Source organism: Zalophus californianus, chromosome 2 (genome assembly GCF_009762305.2).
Source record: "Zalophus californianus isolate mZalCal1 chromosome 2, mZalCal1.pri.v2, whole genome shotgun sequence".
Classification (NCBI taxonomy): domain Eukaryota; kingdom Metazoa; phylum Chordata; class Mammalia; order Carnivora; family Otariidae; genus Zalophus; species Zalophus californianus.
In genome coordinates this window covers 115,290,484-115,306,146 of record NC_045596.1, presented here as the reverse complement: position 1 = coordinate 115,306,146, position 15,663 = coordinate 115,290,484, and the positions used below count along the sequence as shown (strand labels likewise).

At 35.7% G+C, this 15,663-nt stretch overlaps 1 protein-coding gene across 1 annotated transcript in view; it reads left to right on the top strand.

Annotated features, from left to right (window-relative positions):
• Positions 1-15,663, top strand: part of SLC7A11 (solute carrier family 7 member 11) — a 76,677-nt gene that overhangs the window by 18,375 nt on the left and 42,639 nt on the right. Inside the window, exons 5-6 of the mRNA XM_027599476.2 lie at positions 2,149-2,248; positions 10,296-10,340. Of these exons, the coding sequence (XP_027455277.1) occupies positions 2,149-2,248; positions 10,296-10,340 (145 nt within the window). The remainder of the gene's footprint in view (positions 1-2,148; positions 2,249-10,295; positions 10,341-15,663) is intronic.

Sequence of the window (15,663 nt, the reverse complement as noted above, 5' to 3'; positions counted from 1 at the left end):
AATATTCCTGAAGTCTAAAAAAGCCTCTCTTTTGTAATACTCTCAAAATAACACTTTTTAGGATTTATACTTTAGGACCTGATCTTCAATAAAGTTTGGTTTTTCTTATTGCTTATTCAGTACTCTACCCTTAGAATATTATCTCTTTAGGCCAAGGAGACCATATGTCATGATAAAAGAATATTCAACAGATGTTTTTATCTGAGCTCCAGTATTTATATTTCCCTTCTATGAGGACACAGAGATGTTTTAGTAAAACAGGCATTTCTGAATTCACTGTGTCATTTTTTTTAAATGAACTATATTTTGGCACTGGTTACTTTGAGGGAACAATTATTTACTGTACAACTCAACCTTCTCCATTTTTGGTCTCAAAGCTCGTACATATTATATTAATATATATTGTTGTCTGGGCAACCCAGGCAACAACTGAGGTTTCAGTGAAGAGAGAGGGTCATAATCACATATATCATCTACCTCCCATCCCTCTTTTTTTTTCAGATAAACAATGGATTATATTTTACATAAGTATATCTCAAATATTCCATGACACATAGTTAAACTAAAAAATTACTATTTCTACAGAAAAATAACACAGTGATAAATATTCTGAATCTTTTATATGCCCATCCCTCTTTTATTTACTTGAGTGAAGACCAATTTTGAAACAAAATCACATTTCCCATTTTGGTGATCTCATTTGCTATTTTCTTTAAGAAAGAGACTTTTTGTGTTTAACTTTGAATATTGGCTAAATCTGAATTTTTTTTTTTTTGTAATTATCCAAAGGATAAACAAGAAAAAGGCCCAGTATGATTCACAAAGTAGGGAAAAATGTTATGAATTAAAGCATTCAATCCACATGTTGATGCAAAATTTGTTAAGAACTATCTATTTTAAAATTCAGTATAATCTCTTTTCAGTGTTTCTAGAAGGAAACCATGCCATTCTCTAAGACAGGGTCAGTGGACTTTCTCTATAAAGGGCCAGATGGTAAATATTTTCAACTTTGCTTGCCATACAGTCTCCTTCACAACTACCCAACTCTGCCATTGCAGAGTGAAATCAGCCATAGACTGATAATATCAATCCTAATACACAAATAAGTGGGCCTGGCTGTGCTCCAATGAAACTTTATTTACACAAGAAGCTTTGGAAGGCAGATTTGGTCCACAGGGTTTTCTACCACTGTGGGTACTTAATAGACTACAGGGGAAAATAGAAAACAGAATGAAAATTAAATGATGTGAGAAGGTGGTTCTTGGGTTTTTTGCTACCTCCTCATTGAGAGTAGAACTGTGGATATTTCTTTCCAAGCGTAGATGCCAAGGGCAGTCTGCCCCGAGATGGGCTGCTTTGACATGAACATTATTTTGAGTTAAAAGCAATCAAAACCCAGCAGATTCAGGAAAAGCTCTTTACCTCCCCCTGAGCTATTAACAAGATAGTTTCCTCTTTACCTAAGAGACTCATCTTACATAGTAGGGCAACTTTTGTTTTCCACACATCTCCTTTTACCTTCCTGCTAATGTTCTTTCTCCCCTTTATATCCTCAGAACCCTACTCCCCTTCCTAGCTCATGTAACTATCATATTGCCTCACTGTCTTTGGAATTTCCATGTCTGTGGAGGTTCCCCATATGTATGCTATTAAATTTGATTTTCTCCTGTTAATCTGTCTCATGTTAGTTTGATTCTTAGTCCAGCCAGAAGGATTTTAAAGGGCAGAGGAAATTCTTTCTCCCCAACACAAGCATTAAATTATCTTTATTTAAAAGAATTCTATCATACTCCTGTTAACTGTAATCTGTATGGTTTACAGATTATTCCTTAGTCTTCTTTTATGCTCAAACTCTGTAAGAGTAGAGGCACACTCAAACAAGGAACTGCTTTGCTCTTTGCTATAATTTTATTAAAAGAGAAATGTGAAATAGTGTCAGTGGTAATCAATATACCTTTGGGACTCCTCCTCTAGAATGGATACAGTATTAATAGATGAATCTGGCAATGAGCAGGAAGTGAGAAATCTGGACCTGAAACAGTATAGTTCATCCCCAACCCTCCCATTTCTTTCTCCATGTTTATGGTTAAAGAATGAATAATAACCAATTCTTTGAAAAGTCCTAAAATCTTTCTGTTCTCATTACAGGGCAAACACAACACTTTAAAGACGCCTTCTCAGGAAGAGATGCGAGTATTATGGGGTTGCCACTGGCTTTTTATTATGGAATGTATGCATATGCTGGCTGGTAAGTTGATATCTCTAGATCTGGTGGTTTGTATGGGTCATTAATTCCTTCGTGTATTTTGGTTAAGTGCCAAGCAAGCTGCTAGACGAGTGTGAATAGTCACAATCCAGCACAATCTGCATTTTTGAAGTGAGGAAGATGGTGTGGCTCCCTCCACCAGGCCACTTACTGTGCATATGACTTAATGTAAGCACAACTGAGTTTTTCAGTCAAGTTAACTATTAGACTTAGCCCGATGTTATAAAAAACAAACAAATGTGGGTCTTAATATTGCCAAAAGATCTGTTACAGCCACTAAGTCAGGAAACAAATGGGGAGGCCTGGTGTACTTTGCCAGGGACAACTGCTCCATCCTGGGGAATCCTGAGGGGGCTGAACAAATTGAAAGTACAGCTCCTGACTGGGCTTCCCAATACTGTTGCTGAACAAACTCAGATGAACTTGTTGCTAGAGAAGCCAATAACTCAAGCAACGAGGGTTTAGAAAAGGGAAAGAGAAATTTATTTCAGATGCTGGCACCTGGGGGAGGTGGCAGGCTCAAGCCTTAACAATCAACCTCTCTGCCTGTAAGATGAACACCTATGGGAGAGGTTTGGGGGTTAAGTGCAAGAGAGCAGACAGGATGCACGTAATCATGGGGTGAGTATGTGTTCAGCCCTTGATCATGGGTAGGGAAGGGGACATGTGGGGTGTGGTCTTCTAGGCATTCCATTGTTAACAGGGCTTTTCTGGTCCAGTGGTTAGAATGTTCTGGTCATTGCAAAATGTCTTTGTGCCTCAAGAAAGTATAATAAGAAACAAGCACAATGGGTTTAGTTAGAGCATGAGTTAAGTGGTTTTGTCTATTTCTGGTTCTAACTGTTGGGGTCTACAATTGAGCAAGAGAACTCGCTGACATTAACCAATGCAAATCACTTATAAGTCTGTATCAGTGAGGACATAATAGTGCCATGAGAAATTAAAGATTAATTCTTTGCTTGTCAAAAGGGCTTTCAGTTGAAGCTCCAAGGTTGTTTGCAAATAGTGGTTAATTGATTTTTCTCTACTGTCCCATGAGAATGAAATCATTCAGATATAGAAATAAGTAAGGTGTTCCCAGAAAGTTAAATGATACTCGAAAAGCAGGGTAGGAAAAACTAAGATGGTGAAAACAGGTATACTAGATAATCTGTTACATTTAAAGGCTCTTACAAATTCCTTAAAATTTCCTCAACATTTGAAAAACAAAATATTCAGCAAAGATGATTAAAACCACTATGCCATGGGTACATTTCCTTTGTGCTTGTTAAGCTGTGATAACCATTCTGGTTGAAGCATTAGAACTTCATATTTATGCCTTATTTTATTCAGGAACTTGAATAACAATAATCATGGATAAGGGTGTGCGATTTTTTACTAATTAAATTTTATTGATCTAAGACTCAGTGGAAATGACTGTTACAAGAAAGCCCACTAGGTAGAAAAGTATTGCTTAACCATCAAAATCATTGTAGTAAAATTAAATTTCACTGTTTTGGAGTTATTAATAGCAAAATCTCTTTTTAAAAATTATTTATAGAGCTAATAGTTGTACAACTTTAGCTGTGAGAATGTTCTATGAACATAAAAATAGTATCAGGAAACCACACTAACTCAGAAATTATGTAAATGCATTTAATATAAATTTTATTTTCTTCCGTTTCTTTAGTTTTTAGATTCTTACCTTCCAGTTAGTGCTGGAATATAAAGATATGTTTCAAAATAAATGGAGTATTTACCCTATTAATCTCATTGAATTGTGAAAATACAGCATTAGAGGAAAATTAGGAGGGTATAGGAATTTAAAATCTTAACCTAGCTTTTGAAGAAAAGTATGTTTGAAAGGCATTACAAGGTTGTAGCTCTATGTGGTATAGGATAAAATATTTGTATATTCAAGAAATATTCTTACAGCTATTGTGTATAAGTATCAATCTTGAATCACACAGTATATTTGAAGTCTTTTTATTTTTGTCCAAAGCACAATGTGGTGCTGGGCAGAGAGAAGAACAGAGTTGTGATCACAGGGTTAGTAGCAGAATCCACCATTCTATGGCTATTCAGCCTGCATCAAAGCTCTGGTGCCCTGGGGCAGCAGCCAAGCTACTGGGAGGGTAACCCAGAGACCAGAGTGAAGTGGGGAGGTGGTAAAAGCTTTCAGCTAGAGCCAAGTGTTGGGAGCCCAGCAATATTCAATCAGGAATGTGGAATGTGGAGATAGTCACAAAGGAGATTTGATTAATTCTATTGAATGAAGTTTCTTTTGCCTTTGAGTGCCATGCATCTGTTACCACCGAATCTTAAAATATTCTTCTATCCAACTCACTCTCCCACTACCAGTACCAGATATTCAGGTCAGCAGCTTTGTGTTGAGCAAACCTTCTCTACTTCTGTAGGCTTTGGAGGGCTGAGGGATTTTTCCATTTCTCTCACTCTTTTCATTTTAAATTATCTTATTATCATAATATTTTGTTTTATTGATGCTGAACCTAAAATGCTGCTCATGCCAAAATGATTTAAAAAATAATTTGGGTGATATAGACAGACTTTAACAATTCATGAAGTGGGCAGTCTCTACTTTCAAGAGTCTAGAGAACCACAAAGTGGGGTGGAAGACAGGAAGCTTTTATAGGATATGCTTTTATAGAAATCTTTCAAAGCATAAGGGACAAGGAAGAGAAAAATAGAAAATGAGTAAGGAACAAGGAAGTAAGTATAGATCCCAGAGTTGGCATCTGGGGACTCAGTGGCCCCATTTTGGGCCGAGAAATGTATTTCAGTGCTCTCTTTACAGGGAACGTGGGTTTACGTGAACTTTTGTTTACACTTTTACCCATATGATCCTTCTCTCCACTCCCTATTTTAAAGAAGAGGAAACTGTTGATTTTCTCCTGTTCTTAAGAGGGGTTCGAGTATAGTACTGGAAATGAAGACCGGGATTTTAAATGCAATATTACCTGATACAAGTGGCTTGTGCAGAGACAGAGGACTAACTGCATTTCTCTAACGTGGTTGTTATGCTACCTGAATGCTGCATTGTGGATAGGTAGAAATAATCTGGTTGTTAATCTATGGCCGTCAGTCTTAGAAAAAGGAAACTGTGTCTAGAAGAAATAGTCTGTTGGTTCAGAGTTCCAGAGAAAAAGTTAATATCTGGTTGTAAGTAGAACAAGATGGAGACGAAAAGAGTTCACAGAGAGGGGTATTTATTCCCTTCCCAAATGTAATCCTGCCTCTCTGACCTCTCTCTGTCTTTCACAGTATAATGACAAGACTAGGTGATGGAATTATAAATGGGACACTGTAAATGAGTCTCCACTCCCCATGCAGCTGCCGTGACAACGTTTGATGCAAACAAAAAGTGTGGGGGGCATTGCAAATAAGTCAGACGGAAGCAGCTACTGTCATCAGAACTTAACCACCTAGGGTGTAAGTAAAAGCAGCGAGACCTTTGTCGATGGGGAGGCCTTGCTCTGTTAGTAATTCAACTTCGACATGGTGAATAGGAAAAAGACCCTGCCAAACCTTGGGTCTGAATAGAGTAGGCTTTTGGCTATGAGCAGTGCAGAACCTTTTTAGAATGATGAAAACTCCTTCACAGAAACATTATTAGGGGGAAAGAAATCATTAACCCAGCCAGGGCACAGAGTTGGGTCAGAGCAACTTTAATATTATTACCAGTGTCTGCATTCAGAGAGATATGTCTGCCAGTCTTCCTTGTGGCCCAAGGGAACTCAACCAATTTCAGTCCCATATCCTGATCCAAAGCTAAATATTGCTTTGTGGGGTTTTTTAAAACTGTGTAATGGAAAGTTTTTCTGTGTCTTTTTTCTCCCTTTTAAATCCGATCCTCGGTGGATTTAGTCTTTCTAAAGTACCTGCTGGGATTATTTGGTACCATTGTGTCAAATCTAATCTAAAGAATAAGCTTCTTTTTAAAATAATTCACATAGTTGGGTACTGGAATGCATTGCCAGCTTTGTGGTACTTTTTATACACAATTATGGAAAAGCTGAAACAATAGATCTTGTGAATATTCTCGAGAGGCCTTGAGGAGATGTAAAGCAAGGAGAATGCTATGGACTCATTGCTGGAGACTAGGAAAGCATAAAGGTGTATTTCCCACAGGATGTGAATGTTTGGACCAAAATAAGAAGCTTTCTCCTTCACACCCCCACCCTGCCCCAAGCCCTTTCCTTTTCTCTATTCTCTGGAGCTATGGCAAATATTTGAAATTGTGTTCCTTTTTTCACAAATATTTCCTTTCTTGCTGTAAACATTGTTGGAAAATACCAGTTTTTAAAACAACTATTAAGAAGGAGCTGGATATTTTTGACATGAGAAGCCTGGAAACGTGTGTGTGTGTGTGTGTGTGTGTGTGTGTGTGTGTGTGTTGGTTATTTTATATTTGGGTTTCTTTCTTTCTTTCTTTCTTTCTTTCTTTCTTTCTTTCTTTCTTTCTTTCTTTCTTTCTTTCTTTCTTTCTTTCTTTCTTCTTTCTTTCCTTTCTTTCTTTCTTTTCTCTCTCTCTCTCTCTCTTTCTTTCTTTCTTTCTTTCTTTCTTTTCTTTCTTTCTTTCTTTCTTTCTTTTTTTTTTTTCTGCAGGTTCTTCCTGTACTTCGCATTGCTTTGGCCTTATAACAAACACATGAAATCCCTCAGAGTGCATATCCCAGATATAAGTATTGGTTGTTGCTTGCCTTCATGGTATAACTACAGCCTCTATTTTTAGAAGCTTACTTTCTAGTCATTAAAAAATAAACTTGACTGCTAACTTTTTAGATCACCTTTACTGCTACTGTTCTGTCAGCTATTAAAATGCTTCTACTTAAGACATAGTCCTTAAAATATTGGATGCCTTAACCTTGTTAAAAGATAAACTGAAGCATATTAAAATTTTTAAGAGTTTATTTGAGCAAAAGTTGATTTGAATCAGGCAGCATTTAATCTAGCAGATAGAAAGGAGCTCGGAGGAACTGCATAAAATGAGACTTTTATAGGCAGAAGGGAGCAGGAACAAAGAACTTAGTGTAGGCAAAAAAACAGGTTGGTTTTTGCAAGGTTACTTTCATGTAAGCAATGGCAGGGATCTGTCAGGAAGATTACCTAACTAGTACCAATCAAGTGATTCCTGATTGGTTTAAAATTCCCTTACTGGGAGAGCAGAAACTATAATTATCTTGGTTTGGTGTTGTGGGGCTTAGCATAAGCAACTCCATTTTGGACTTGTTGTCTAGTTTTTGACAACCATGAACATCAACTTCGTAGTTGTGAATTTAGATGGGTTTTTATAAAGATGAGATAAGACAGGTTTCTCTTTCTTATATTAAGTTATGAGATACTTTAAGTATATTAAAGCTGTTGGGCTAATATTTTAGCCATTTGGTTTTAAGTAATAGAAAAATTTGTACTTACAGACCCAAGCTTCTGTGTACCTATATAATGGCTGTTTTGCCTTCTGCAGAAAAATAAGAGAGCAGAAGAGTGTTTTGAAAATATGACTTTTTATTTTGTGGAAATGACCTAAGCCTATCAAATGAAGAGATAGACATGTCTTTGTCTTTATATGTTTAGCTCTCCCATTATGATCCCTTGGTTTTCCCATCTTCACAATTCGGTTATCTATGTATGCTTATTTGAGGATGGAGTTTACCTCAGTTGTACATCTTGGAACCTGGAAAAAGAACTATATGTTGCCTAACTGAACATAATAAAAAAATTATAAGGGCTTTAAAGAGTCTTGAGCAGTCCCTTTCGATTGGAAAAATAAGGGTACAAGGTGGTAGACATTTTCTGGGTGGGATAAGTAGAGTCACAGAGTAAAAGAAAGGAATCTGAATTTCTCTAGGGCCATAACTTTAGGGTAATATTTGTAATCCTATGAAACTTGAAAGTGAAATATTGTATGCCTAGAATGCTTTTTGTCATGTGAGGGACCCAGAAAAGTGTTCAGAACTTGGGAAAACTTCATAGTCTTGTGACTTGAGGTTATTTGGATGGGCATATACCAGAAAACAGTGAATGGAAAGGAAGACGTGCAAATTGAGAATCTATTATCTTTGATACCATTGTCAGTTCCTACTTGCCCTTTTGTGTTTATATATGGCCAACTCCCTAAAACTGTGAAATGCTATTGTCATACATCTCTTGCCCTATAAGTTTTGATTGACTTGCCAACACCACTAAAATCTGGATTCCTGGAAGCCAAAGCCATCTGGTACTTAAATTCTGTTCTTGGGGTGCCTGGGCGGCTCAGTCGTTAAGCGTCTGCCTTCGGCTCAGGTCATGATCCCGGGGTCCTGGGATCGAGCCCCGCATCGGGCTCCCTGCTCAGCAGGAAGCCTGCTTCTCCCCCTTTCCCACTCCCCCTGCTTATGTTCCCTCTCTCGCTGTGTTTCTCTCTGTCAAATAAATAAATAAAATCTTTAAAAATAAATAAATAAATTCTGTTCTTATTGCTCCTGTCACACTTTGCAGTGCAAAATAGTAAACTGTTGCTCACACCCCCGTGCTCGTGCAGGGTACTCAGTCTGGACTGTCCTTCACCACTTCACTAGGGCTCGATGTTGAGCATTTCTGAAGACTCCACTTGGGTGATGCCTTCTCTAGAAAACCTTCCTGACTTGCCAGTCTGGGTTAGGCTTTGTCCCTGGCTCCCACTGTCCTTGTATATGGTCCAGCACTGACGCCTGTGCTCTGTCACACTATTCTATCGGCCATTCTATAAACCATGGGCTCCTTGAGGAGAAGTACTGTGGGTTTCCCACTTTGTTTTCCCCACTCACTGAAACATGATAATCTCCTATATTGCTGGGAGTGCAAAAACGGGAAAAAATTGTTTGACAGTAAATGTACATCTACCCCATGACCCAGTGATCATATTCTGAGTATATGCTGAAGAGAAATGATTGCGTGGGCCCCCAAAAAACATGTACAGGCATATTTATGATATCTATTATAACAGCTGTAAGTTGAAAGTAATCTGAAACCATCAACAGTAGAAAGTATGGTGTAATAAAATGAACAATATCAATAAAAACAATGAATTATTGCTACATATAACAGCATGGATGAGACTCACAAAAAAAAAGTCCAGAAAAAAAGCCAGATGCACAAAAAAATAATTATTGTATAATAGTGATACAAGCAAATATTAGTCTATTGTGGGTTTTTTTTTAAGATTTTATTTATTTATTAGAAGAGAGAGACCACAAGTAGGTAGAGAGGCAGGCAGATGGAAAGAGAGAAGCAGATTCCACGCTGAGCAGGGACCCCAATGCGGGGCTCGATCCCAGGACCCTGGGATCATGACCTGAGCCCAAGGGAGACACTTAACCAAATGAGCCACCCAGGCGCCCCAGTGTTAGTCTATTTTGATCAAACAAGTAAAACTAATCAGAGGTGATAATAGAATAACAGTTGCCTTTACAAGAGAATGGTATTGACTGGAAAGGGCCATAAGGGAACTTTCTAGGGTTCTAGGACTGTTTTATCTCTTGATCTTTTCATTGGTTCCATGGGTGTATAAATATGTAAAAATTCATCAAGTTGTTGATTAAGATTTGTGCACTTTACTGTTCATATGGTATACCTCTATAAAAATGTTAAAAAATAAAAAAATAACTCTGTACATATGGTTTAATAGAAAAATGATCTATGGGAACTTGGATTGTTGGAGATTTTTATCTTACAGTAAGTATTTGTTTTTAAATTTTTTTTTAAAGATTTTATTTATTTAATTGACAGAGAGAGAGAGAGAGACAGCGTGAGAGGGAACTCAAACAGGGGCAGTAGGAGAGGGAGAAGCAGGTTTCCCGCTGAGCAGGGAGCCCAATGCAGGGCTCAATCCCAGGACCCTGGGATCATGACCTGAGCCGAAGGCAATTGCTTAACCAACTGAGCCACCCAGGCGCCCCTGTTTTTAAATTTTTTATAATTCTGAGTTTGATTATAAATGTTTAAGAATTGACATTTTGTGTTATAATCGTAAAATATATTGATAATATATAACTCATTTATATCTTTTTAGGTTCTATCTCAACTTTGTTACTGAAGAAGTGGAAAATCCTGAAAAGTAAGTGGCCATATTTACTCTGAAATATTTATGAGGAATAAAATGTAACGTTATACAATTGAAAAAGCAGACCTAAAGAAGCTCCTCAGTAGGGGCTAATTACCTTGATCCTTATACTCCTCCTCATTTTCTTAGGCAGATAAAATTTATTTGAATTTATTATAAATTAGATGTAAATAACTTTAGTATCTATTCCACATTCAACATGAAATTATCTGATAACCTGAAAGTATAAAATACTAAAGTTTTATTTTAAGTAATCCATTTCATAAAAGCCTGCATACAACTTACCATGGACTTTCAGCTGCCCACAGATGTTCCATAAGACATGAACTCTTTCTAATAATTCATGTGAGTTTTTTGGTAACTATTCAATTAAAGAGAATAATGCAATTAATGAACAGTTAGTTATGAAAGCTGAGAAGTAACTGCAGAATACTATAAAAACTTGTGAATTTTAGTAGCTGGATGATTGCTTTTACTTTTTGTTCCTAGGTAATACTTTTGATGATTAGGTAATTTGATGATGATTTACATAATGTTCCTAAATTGAATTATTTTTAACTCAGGACTTAGATAAGTGAATTTTGTGGTTTCCATAAAAACGTTTGACTTTCTACAGGAAAGCAACATAATCTATGGGCAGAAGAGGGAAATTTTAAGAAATGCCATGTAAGATATGGACTGAATTATTAAGTAATTTAACTCATCTGGCATTCATTAAACTTCTACCATGTTTTAACCAATGTGCTAGGAACTTCTTACATGATGAATAAAGCTTGTATTTACGATTTTATGGTCTAGTCAGTTAATCAAATGTGTAAACAAATGAAAGTAGCATAGTATGATGCCATAATAGATTATTTACTCAATTTGACAGAGAGTAAAGGAGGAAATACTTAACTCTGTCTAGGGAGATGTGCTTATTATGTAGGGTCTCAAATGATGAACAGGTATTTTTAGGTAAAAAAGAGTGAGAAAGAGTGAGAGTGAGAGAGAGAAGGAAAAAGGGGGAAAGACATCCAAGAAACAAAACATGTACAAAGGTGAGCAAAGGTGAGTCAGTATGAAATTGCCTAAGTATCAGAGAATAAGCTCAAATGTTCACAATTCACATTAAGGTAAACAAAGAAATTCTGGCACTGAGTATATCGGGAGGGAGATAGTAAGCCTATTAGATCTGGCCACGTAGTGGGGTTGTCAGAATTTTGAACACGCAAAACAGCAATCGGGGTTAAAATGATGTGTCATACTATCTGATTCAACTGTTATGCAAATCAATATGTAATTTAAACATGTGAAAAAGTTATTTTATTGAGAAATATGAGAAATTTATGACAGCACTTTCATATTTATAACTGGAATTGTGGTAGAGAACATACATTTACCAGGAACTCATTTCTTCTAGCATTACTTTGAAATGATAAGCCACTTTGTGACTCCAAATCTATTGATTACAGAGATAAATAGGTTGCCCTGTTTTTACTGTTTTTGAGAATAGTGTGTAAGTGGTAACACAGAGAACATATTGCTCTTACTAGATTTATATATGTAAAATATGTATTGAATTTCCATTGTATAAAAGAGATATCTATGGTTTATGTCTTTTAAGTCTAAAGACCCTTTAGAGAGCCCAGATACTAAAAATCTAGTATCAGAAATATTTCTTAGGGAAAAAAAAAGGCAAGGTGTAGGTTTGTGGATAGGACCTATAGTGTGACATTTGTTATATGGTACATCAGTGGTATAGATACAGTTCAGATTCTCTTGTAATGGTGTTTAACAGTTTAAGTGTGGTTTTATTTGCTGTATATATAATACTATTGTGTATATTAAGCATATTTTGAAATTATTTATGCCATGATTACCTTGATCTGAATTTCTGATGCATTCTATTGAAAAAGTATGCCATTCAAGATTTTCTCTCTCTCTTTCTTTCTTAATTTAAGGGTCTTAGTTTTACACATTGATAATGTCCATGATTCAGTATGTACAACTACTAAAGAACAGTTTTGTATTGATTTGGTGTTTTGTTGTTTTTGTTGCAGAGAAGTTTCCTCATCTCAAAAAAGTGAGAATAATTATAGCACTTACCTCATTGGGTGGTGGTAATGAGTTAATATGCATAAAGTGCCTATATTAGTGACCGTACTTTTTAATCTCTACATAATTGGTTGTTTTTACTGTAATTATATTCTGATTTTAAGAACAACATAAAGTATTACTCATATTAGAGTATTTCCTCGGTTACAGTATCCTAAGCCATTCTCTTTCTTCAGTATTTCTGAAAGAAATATGAAAAATTATTTCACACCATACTGAAGCCTGTTCCATAAACTTTCAGCACTGAAATTGAATATCCATTTTATGATCTCTCCTCTTCTTGTGTACAGATTTCATTTAATTTTTTATATTCAGAGAAAGTAAACTAGTATTTTAAGGGGAAAACATAGGATAGAAGAGTTTCATAATAATTTAAAAGTAACTGTCAAAACTGATTTAGACTGATTATTATCACTGGGTATGTCAGACAAAATATTTTCATTTTCTGGCAATCATGATTCTGTAAATGTCATTAAATATTTCTAAATACTTTTTTTTCAGTTTAACTCTTTTATTTATTTATTTATTTATTTATTTATTTATTTACTTATTTGTTTGTTTGTTTTAATACCCATCACCAGGCTAACCCATCCCCCCACCCCCCTCCCCTCCAGAACCCTCAGTTTGTTTTTCAGAGTCTACCGTCTCTCATGGTTCGTCTCCCCATCCGACTTACTCCCCTTCATTCTTCCCCTCCTGCTATCTTCTTCTTTTTCTTTTTTCTTAACATATGTTGCATTATTTTAATTTGATATTTTAAGGTCTTAAACTAAGGAACTCTCAGGAGAGATTAAGTAAGAATCTATGGAATTTTAGGTCAAGATAATTAGTAACTGCTAAGTCTTAAGTTGAAGAAAGAAACCTCTGGTACTTTTTTGTTCTGCTATACTAGGGTACTTAAGTATCCAATTTTTGCCTAGAAGATTCTGTGTAAAACTTAGGTTACATGTTTGTTTTCTCAAAATCAGAATATAAGAAATCCACAAAATCCCCTTAATGGAAAGCAAAGACTAAATTTGTACTGTGTACTTATCAACCAAAGAAATTCAAGGTTTTAAGCAACTTATTCAGTGTCTTAATTTTAAAAACAGCATTTCCCTATAACGTTGACAATCAGTCCAGGTCTTTTAAAACTAAATCTTATTTTTTAAACACAAGGAACAATTTGGGAAATATTTATGGTTGAACATAGAGAACAGATGGTAAAGTTATGTGAACCTCGTCCAGATGTGTAATTTGTATTATTTTGTAGGTAGATATAGCTCCAAAATATCTTTAGTTACAAGGGAGAATAATTATAATTCCGTCTCCTTTGTGATATGCCAAGATAAATGTGTTTCCCAATCAGTCATGGGTGCATGTGTCCAGGTGTGCTGCAACGGGTAACTTTCTGGCAGCTGGTGAAATGAATCATCGGCTGAACATACAACACCTTTTACTATCTCCCTCCACCTAGGCAATAAAATTTTGCTAAAATTGTGACCTAATAGAAAAAGTGATCATTAATTTAGATCACTGAAAATAACAATGTGATTTAAAATATACAGAATGTAGAATAAGGTTTCATGATCACAATTGACTATCCTTTACATATAATTTAATTTCGGTGGAAATCTTTCAAATTACCTAATGTCACTCTATGGAGTAATTTCGGAAGTGCTGTTATGAGCATGACTTATAGTACAGTTCTCTAAGTGTTAAAACAAGTGAGAGGTAAACTGGGAGATTAATGGAATCAAAATAACTAGCTCCTGACTTCTTTCTTGTATTATGTCTCACTTTCTCTTTAAAGCTTGTAAAGCACTAATCCTAAAAATTGGGGTAAAATTCCGGCTATATGATTACATTTATAATGCTAAAAATGTTCCCAGTGTCTTTTTATAATGTTTTCTTCTCTAAGAGTAGTTTTGGATCTAAGGAAGTATCAATCCTTTAAGAGGCACTTAATATATTTATGTAAAATGACAGTAATTATTGTGGAAATTTTTGTAACATTTTGTAATTATCTATAGCATGGTGGCTGACTCCGTAAGAGCAAAAATAGTATTCTGAGAAGCAAGAATGTCCGAAGTTTGGACCATGAAGGTGATAGAATCCCAAAGAATATCTGAATGTCCCCCCATCAAATGAAATGCCTAGTAGTAGTAAGGATGGCTAATGTGTACCTTCGTTTTTAAACACCGAAGTGTTTTTCTTCGCAAATATAATGAGTTTTGCCTTATGACATTACTTGTGTGGAGACTGTGCAATCTATCATTGTTCCCAAAGTTACACAGTGCAAAGAACATATCATTGAGATGTATAATGTTTGTAATCCTGCTCTTCAATTGATCAATCATGTCTTGTGTTGAGGAAAGCCAAGAAATGAATTGCTTTACTTTGACCTTGGGGGTCTGAGATTAGTCGGTTTGTCTATTAGACTTGTTCCAGTGTTCTTCTCACTTCATTTATTCCCTCTGTCTTCAAGAGTTGGAAATAGTCGACTTGGTGGAAGTCAGTAAAGCTTGATATCATCAGTCATTTTTAAAGAACAGGCTATCAACATGGTCTGAATAATCAACTTTAATAGAAGGTTTAAATAATCAGAGTGTCATGTTTAATTAATACTTTGCCTACTTCCAATTTATATTAATTGATGCCTGAAAGTCATCACACCTTGTACCAACGATAACTTGGAAGAAGAGAAACTTGGCTTGGGGAAGATGCCCAAAGACCTTTATTTAGGGCAGTGTGATCGATCAGACTGGTTCATAAATGGTCCATGATCACGTTATTTGCGTTCAGTTCAGATATTGCCATCTTAAATTCTTATGTGTTTCTATCCTTATTGATTGATATTAAGTCAGTGTAAAGGCATTTCTTAATAACATTATACTGTTTTATAAGGCCCATTGCTTACAGGACATGTAAAACTGTTAACCTGATTAAAAACACAGCAGAACAAACCAATCTAAAAATCTTGCCCGAATGTTCTATAGCTAAGTTGCATGACAGAACATTAAAGGTTGATTTGAGGTCTTTTATTTTGCATTTTGGCGTTTTAAGGATCCAGTTTTCTATGAGAGACAAATCTTCATCTTTATCTACTTTGTAGCTTTCTAGCTTAGCCGTTGCTGGAAAATAGCATATAATGTCACGAGTATATAAATGTGTAGATTACAGCACTACTATGAGTTGTGATTTTTTTATTACAAAGCAATGTTATCTGCATTCTTAGAAT